The sequence below is a fragment of the Limulus polyphemus genome, unplaced genomic scaffold (genome assembly GCF_000517525.1).
Source record: "Limulus polyphemus unplaced genomic scaffold, Limulus_polyphemus-2.1.2 Scaffold2553, whole genome shotgun sequence".
In the NCBI taxonomy this organism is placed as follows: Eukaryota; Metazoa; Arthropoda; class Merostomata; order Xiphosura; family Limulidae; genus Limulus; species Limulus polyphemus.
Genome location: NW_013668163.1, coordinates 37,701 through 45,520, shown reverse-complemented (window position 1 = coordinate 45,520; position 7,820 = coordinate 37,701). Strand labels below are relative to the sequence as shown.

The window sequence follows — 7,820 nt, the reverse complement described above, 5'->3', positions numbered from 1 at the left end:
TATCTACTAATAAAATAAAAGACATTTGCCTTATTTAAGTATAGAAGTTTATAATCATTTGATATTATTTATTTTAAAAGCTTGTTTTTCTAAAACCTTTCATATTATTTCTGCCTGGATAACCAATCAAACCATTTTATCACTTCACTCAAAAATATTATCATTTTACACTAAACAACATGATTGGATAATGATTATAAATTCTCTATTTATATATGCCCCAATAATTTCTGGAGATCGGTTGTATGCAAAAAATCCACGAGATAACAAGCTGAAGTCTGAAAATGTCAAAGGAATAACAGACACAAACAAATGTTTTGCTTTCTGGAGACATAAGTTTATTTATTCAAACCAATGTGTAAATTCTTTTTTTTTCTTTCTTGCAATCCTACATACGATGGGTTCCAACAGTCACTTTAGTAGGTCCGTATAAATTAAAAATTATTTGTTTACAGGAAACCAGCAAGGATATACCAGTAAAGATAAGGTTCAAAAATGGAAACATAAATGAAAAAAGATTTCCTTAGCCTTAACTGTCTGGCTAAGATACACTAAGGTATTAATAATGATCACAATAGTCACATGCTTAACTTCAAGCTCAAAAAAAGCTTCACACTTTTACTTTATTACGAAAACTAAAACATGTTGTTGTCATGGCAACAGTTTATCTAAAACATCGATTAATTCGAACACCTATAATATTTTCTATAAGAGAACTACTTAATTCACTCCAGAACCTAATCAACAAGGAATGTAACATCATTTTCTATGCTCAGCTAGAGATCAAACACATTGGAAATCTTAAAACAGAATTTAGCAACAATGCATAATATTAAACCTTCCTTAACTTACTTTACTCCAAATATATAATTATTTTGTTGCTGTAATTTTGAACAAATAAAAAAACAAGGTAGATCGTTCTTGACCACAACAATGTAATTTTTCTCAACCTTTTACGATTTTTAATATTGACTTCTACTAGTCCCCTAATGAGTATCCTCTCAGATGTATGGTAGTGAGCTTAGATATCACTATATTTTTTCTTACTGTCTTGATTACGTTCTTCTTTAGAGAAGAAATTACAATTCTTGAAAGTACTGAATATCTGACTGGAATACATGATTAAAGTTTCCAATTTTTTATTTGGGGTGTGTGTATCACTGGGAATTTTCTTAGAAATATTTGATGCTATTATCTAATATTTTTGAATACAAACTCATTAATATTGCTGTGGATCATAAATGCTCTTCTTCCTTTAAAACTGCAAGCTGATGTATTTGTTGTAAAATTGTGTGTGTATCATACGGTAACTTTTCAAGTTGATGTATGTCAGTCATTAGCACTGCACCAAATTAAAAACGAGCAAGAATACAAGTGTGTTCTCATTCTATTTAGTACTGCAGGCCTTTCCAAGTATAAGGAAATTTACACAATATTTTTTTTAGGTATGTGTTAGGGTTGTTGAAATTTTGTATTTAGTCTCTAGTAGGTTGGCATGTGATAAAATCTTTGAATAAATTTAGTGATTTAAAGCAAAATTTACATATCAAATACTAAGAAACTAATTCTTAGCTCATACCAGCCTCCTGCTGCTGGATTATTACAACTCTACCAAGCAAAGCAAGAAACTGACTTTAGATTAAGAGTAAAAAACAAAAGCAATGTTTATTGGCACAATGAAAGATAAAATATTTATTACTTATTTCAGCTCACTAGTTTTGGTAACACAGTTACCATCATCGGGGTTTGTGAATACAGTATTAGCATAGCCTATATTAAATTTCCAACTGTTAATGGAGTTGGAGTGTAATATAGGCTAGCTTACACTGTTTTCATATCCATTAACAGTTGGAGTGTAATATAGGCTAGCTAACACTGTTTTCATATCCATTAACAGTTGGAGTGTAATATAGGCTAGCTAACACTGTTTTCATATCCATTAACAGTTGGAGTGTAATATAGGCTAGCTAACACTGTTTTCATATCCATTAACAGTTGGAGTGTAATATAGGCTAGCTAACACTGTTTTCATATCCATTAACAGTTGGAGTGTAATACAGGCTAGCTAACAGTTTTCATATCCATTAACAGTTGGAGTGTAATATAGGCTAGCTAACATTGTTTTCATCTCCATTAACAGTTGGAGTGTAATATAGGCTAGCTAACACTGTTTTCATATCCATTAACAGTTGGAGTGTAATATAGACTAGCTAACACTGTTTTCATATCCATTAACAGTTGGAGTGTAATATAGGCTAGCTGACACTGTTTTCATATCCATTAACAGTTGGAGTGTAATATAGGCTAGCTAACATTGTTTTCACCTCCATTAACAGTTGGAGTGTAATATAGGCTAGCTAACACTGTTTTCATATCCATTAACAGCTGGAGTGTAATATAGGCTAGCTAACAGTTTTCATATCCATTAACAGTTGGAGTGTAATATAGGCTAGCTAACACTGCTTTCATCTCCATTAACAGTTGGAGTGTAACATAGGCTAGCTAACATTGTTTCACAAGCCATGACGATGGTAAATGTGTTACCGAAACCAGTTGGCTGAAACAACTAATAATGTATTATCTTTCGTTGTAACAAATAAAATTATGCTTTTGTTTTTATTCTTAATATAAAGTAGAATAACGCGCCTGGAAGGATGTTAAAATTAACTTTATAAATTTTGTATAAAAATAACCTGAAAACATATGATCAAATTCTTCCCACAAATGGTCTGACAATCCTAAAATCTTGTTTTTTTATTTGGAGAAAGCTGTTAATTTCAGTTGTTTCATGTGTTAGAAATACTATACATCTGTCTTCTTTTATTTCATACAAAAGCTCAACAAATCAAACCACTTTATGATCAGTATGTAAGATTGTAGTACAACACTACAATGCTCTTAAAACAGTATAATGTAGATAGACAAGAACAAGTAAATTTTCTAGGGACTAATATTACTGTATCATTTTTTTTTACTTACAAAAAGTATCATTCTGGATGGATGGTGGAAAAAACTGTCAAGAAAAATTTGATAAGATTATTTTTAACTTAAAGTTCAAACTAATTGTATTACAGATTTTCTAAGAATTCTAAATCAATTAAAAGGCTTATATTTATAAAATGTGAGTACCTTTCAAATTTTACTTTTCGTGATAATATTTCTTTGTTTCAGAAAGTCATGATAATATATCATTCACCTTCTAGCATGTCTTCTTTACAATAATAAGTAGCAATGTGGAATCTTACACTTTCAAGTTACACAAAACAAACTTTAGTCTCAATGACTACATTTATAGAATATTTTCATGGTTTTATATTAAAGAAGTTTTGTACATAAAGAAACAATAGTAACATTCTGCATTATTTCTCACTCAAGTTACACTCACTCTGATTGGAACAAAGTCCCACTAGTATGTTTCACCATAACTGCAAATAACACACTTTCTGTCATCTGACCTAGTAGTTCATAAATACCTCAAGTTTAAAGTAACAATTCTTAAAGAGGAGAACTGAGGCACTATAAAATTCTGTTTATGCATTTATAGTGATAATCTGTGTTTCAAGAATTAAAGTAATACTACTTAAATAACATTTATATGAATACTGAATCATCATATGACATCTTCAGGAAAACAACAAACTCTATACCTGATACCGATTATGCCCAAAAGAAATATGAAGTAATTACTCTCTGTCATAAAATGCTTGATTAATAAACATTTCCAATCTTGTCCAATGACTTTTAACAAAATGTTTTTCTTAAATTACTTTGACTTTAGCAAAAAAAATGAGCAAAACCTGAACTTTGTCACAATAATAAATAAAAAGTTGCTAAAAATAGCTTACAGTCTTTTTATAAAATTAATGAAAAACCTAAAATCAAAACGTAACTTTTCAATCCTTTAAATTGTTAAATCATATGACAAATAATATTTAACTTTCATCTTATTTCTATTACATTACGTTTAAAATAGACTCGCCAATTGTGGCAGTCTAGATGACAGACAGTTTTATTAAATAAGATAAAAAATTAGTGATTAGAAGCTAATATCTTAAAATAAAATCTTATGTAACAAAGAATTGCTAAGTCTCCTTACTTATGTTATTACTGTTATACTGTCTCAAACTCTTAATGTATTGGATATAACCTTCTCCTGTGAAGTGAAAAGTTGCAATACTACTGATTGGTTTGGATATTAAATTTTTTGTTTCTTTGTAATCATATATATATCTTCATTTTAACAGCAGTGATGTACTAATATTTTGATAAAACTACTTTTTCATATGCAAAAGCACATAACTCTTTAAAGAAAACTAGATAAGAAAGATTATATACTGTGAAATTCTGAAACTCAGCTACTATTAAGAGAATTGAAAAGTAAACCATTACTGCAAATACTATATATATATATATATTTGCTGCACCAATGCTTTATTAACAACTTTATTCAGAGTTACTCTTTAGCTTAAAATTCCATTCAGTTACAGTAAAACTTTTCTATGTTGTGCAGTAGGCTTAGTGAAACTTTAGTTTTGAAATATTGTAGAATGTTACAAACATACAGTTTAAAGATTAATTTAGAACTCTGTAAACAGATGAAGATTACCAAAGCATCTTGGAATATTTCTCTTTAGCTGACTACTTCCCACATTATGTTCTGACAAAAACAACAGCACTAAATGATTAAGGGTCTCAATGCTTACTAAGTTCTTATCACAAACTTTTTTGTCCACTGCTTACTATTTGCTTTTATTTGTTCAATAAAGAAAAAATATTACAAGTTATAAAAAATCAAATATTTTGTACTAAAACAAGGTAGTTGAAGTGACTGAAATTAAAAGCAGACAGCTCAAACCAAGTTGATTTCTACATACACTAATGTTAGTATCATTTATAATCCCTAGAAATCTAGAAAACTATCATAAAAAATAATTGTAATTTTTTAAATCTTTAAAATAAAAATATTTGAGCATCAAAACACAAATATACACATTTGGCATAAGAAATTACAAGCATATTTTGTTCTTTGGTGGGCAAGAAAAAAAACAACTTTAGGCTTAGCATAAACACAAGTTTTAATAGTGTTGGGGCTGCATTTAAGTTAGAAAATATATGAACCAATAACTAATGAAAAAGTCTAATTTTCACAACGGTTTAAGACTGAAGATACTGTACAATATTACTTCAATTTCTCATACAACAAGGATGAAAAGAGATCAACAAGATTAAGTGAAAGTAGAAAAAACAAAAGCTGTTGCCATGACAACTAAGTTACTGTTTTGCCGATTCTTCAGGATGTGCAGTAGCTGGGGGTGTGGGAAAAGAGACTGAAGCAAGACCAAGTATCAGACGAAGGCGAGGATGAAGTTTCAGTAGAAGTCAAAGGAGGGTTCCAAATGCTGTCCAAGGTTCGAAAGGGATCAAAATTACCAGTTGACAAGTTGGTAGCAGGTGCTGGGGTAATGGGAGTCTGAAAATATAATATTTCTCTCTCTAAACTCATAATTTCATCTTTCTTGGTGACTAAATTTTAGATCTATAGATCAAAAGATCTGCAGACTAAAAACTTTAATTGCAGATCTATAGACTAAAAACTATAGATCTATAGACCAAAAGATTTGTAAGCTAAATACTAATTGCAGATCTATAGACTAAAGGATTTATAACTAGAAACTTTAATTGTAGATCTATATACTAAAAGATCTGTAGACTACAAACTTTAATTGTAAATTTATAGAGCATAAGATTTGTAAACTAAATACTAATTGTACATCTACAGATCAAAAGATCTGTAGACTACAAACTTTAATTGTAGATCTATACACTAAAAGATCTGTAGACTAGAGACTTTAATTGTAAATCTATAGACCAAAAGATTTGTAAACTAAATACTAATTGCAGATCTGTAGACTAAACGATTTGTAGACTAGAAACTTTAATTGTAGATCTATAGATCAAAAGATTTGTAAACTAGATATTAATTGTAGATCTATAGATCAAAAGATCTGTACAGTGCAGACTTCAATTGTAGATCTATAGACTAGTCAAAACGACCCACTGCCAACTTAGTCTACTCTTTACCAAAAATAGTGGAATTGACTATCACATTATAATGCCCTCACAGCTGAAAGAGCAAGCATGGTCAATGACGGGATTCAAGCCCATGACCTGCAGATAGCAAGTCAATTGCCCTAACCACCAGACCATGTCAGAAAGGATCAGGAATTTTTGTACTACTTTCCTTGAGTGGTTAAATTTCCTTGGTTTGGAGGATTGCTTAAAAAAAAAGTCGGCTTCAATATTCAAGAAGAAATTCTAGTTAATATACCGAGTATTCCATTTTTGAATTCTCACCTCTGGTGGGTCAGATTTTTCAGTTGTCTTCTCATCTCCTTCAATGACACTCAGAGCAGCATTAACCAAGTCCAGTGGTGGATCAGAGGGTGATGTGTCAGTTGCTGTAGACCAAACACTAGATACAGAGTTCCAGTTATCGTCAACAAGGGAGCTCCATAAACAATTTGAGGTTTTGGGCTGTAAATCAACAGACAGCGAGATAGTTATATAAATCATCCATGCCAGAAATGAAAGAATAATACAAGAAACTTGGATATTACTTCCACAAAAATTCATAAATATATCTTCTGTCTGAAGAATGGTTCACGAGTTATAATTTAAGTTAAAAAGACAGAATGAAAATAAATAGTCTATATATTAGTATATTTCAAAACACACTCAAGGCAGTGTTCAAACATCGAATATTTTTATATTAAATCAAAGTTTGCCCCCCTCCCTAATATGTAGTATGCTTTCTGAAGTATACTAGTCAAAAATTTAAGTAAGCAGATGATTTATTTCATATTAAACAAGAAAAACGTTTTTTGGAAAAATCCACACATTCTTGAGTTATCAAAGAGAATTTATTAATCAAACTGTGCATGGGGTGAGCCCAGTGGACTAACCCGTGGAAACACCTTGCATAAGTTTGTAAGATCAACAAGCTTATGTCCACCGGGGCAAAAAACGTCCAGGAGAAGTGCCTTGGATATATATATTATGATAGCCAAGTGTGGTCAGCCCAGGCAAAGCATCCAGGGAAAGTACATTGGTATACCTCGGACTATGTCAAGTGCAGTCCATCATGGCAGAAAACATCCAGGGAAAACACCTTGTAAAAGATTGTTCGTTTTATATCTTGTTCGTAATTTAGTTAGCGATCAACATGCACGATCCGCCCAGGCAAAAACATCCATTCAAAAATGCCAGCAATTAAAATATTGTGGAAAATTGAGAAGTACATAAATTTTTTACGCTTTATTCAACTAAATTGTTATATATATATCAATATAACACGTTTTCAACTTTAGTATTTCTTTTAGTAATTAATTGTTGTTATAAGAACCCTTATGATCAAGCTTACTGAACACACTTATCTCCTAAAACATACCAATCAAGTTACCCTACAATCTAAGCATTAAAAAAGTTAAAAAAATATTCATCTTAACTTATCTCTTAAAACGTACCAATTAAGTTACCCTACAATCTAAGCATTAAAAAAGTTAAAACAAATATCCATCATAACTTACTGAACACACTTGTCTTTACAAAATACCAATTTCATACAACATTCTCTATGTTACCCTAAAATCTAAGCATTAAAAAAGTTAAAACAAATATCCATCATAACTTATCTCTTAAAACGTACCAATTAAGTTACCCTACAATCTAAGCATTAAAAAAGTTAAAAAAATATCCATCTTAACTTATCTCTTAAAACGTACCAATTAAGTTACCCTACAATCTAAGCATTAAAAAAGTTA

At 30.4% G+C, this 7,820-nt stretch overlaps 1 protein-coding gene across 3 annotated transcripts in view; it reads right to left on the bottom strand.

The window, feature by feature from the left end:
- Positions 1–315: 315 nt before the first annotated feature.
- The window catches only part of LOC106467283 (transmembrane protein 131-like), a 44,494-nt gene continuing 36,989 nt past the window's right edge, over positions 316–7,820 (bottom strand). For all 3 annotated transcript variants that reach the window (XM_022395425.1, XM_013927619.2, XM_022395426.1), the window contains exons 16-17: positions 6,355–6,534; positions 316–5,470 (exon numbers count right to left, since the gene is read on the bottom strand). In XM_022395425.1, coding sequence (XP_022251133.1) covers positions 5,291–5,470; positions 6,355–6,534 — 360 coding nt within the window. In that variant the 3' untranslated portion in view covers positions 316–5,290. The remainder of the gene's footprint in view (positions 5,471–6,354; positions 6,535–7,820) is intronic.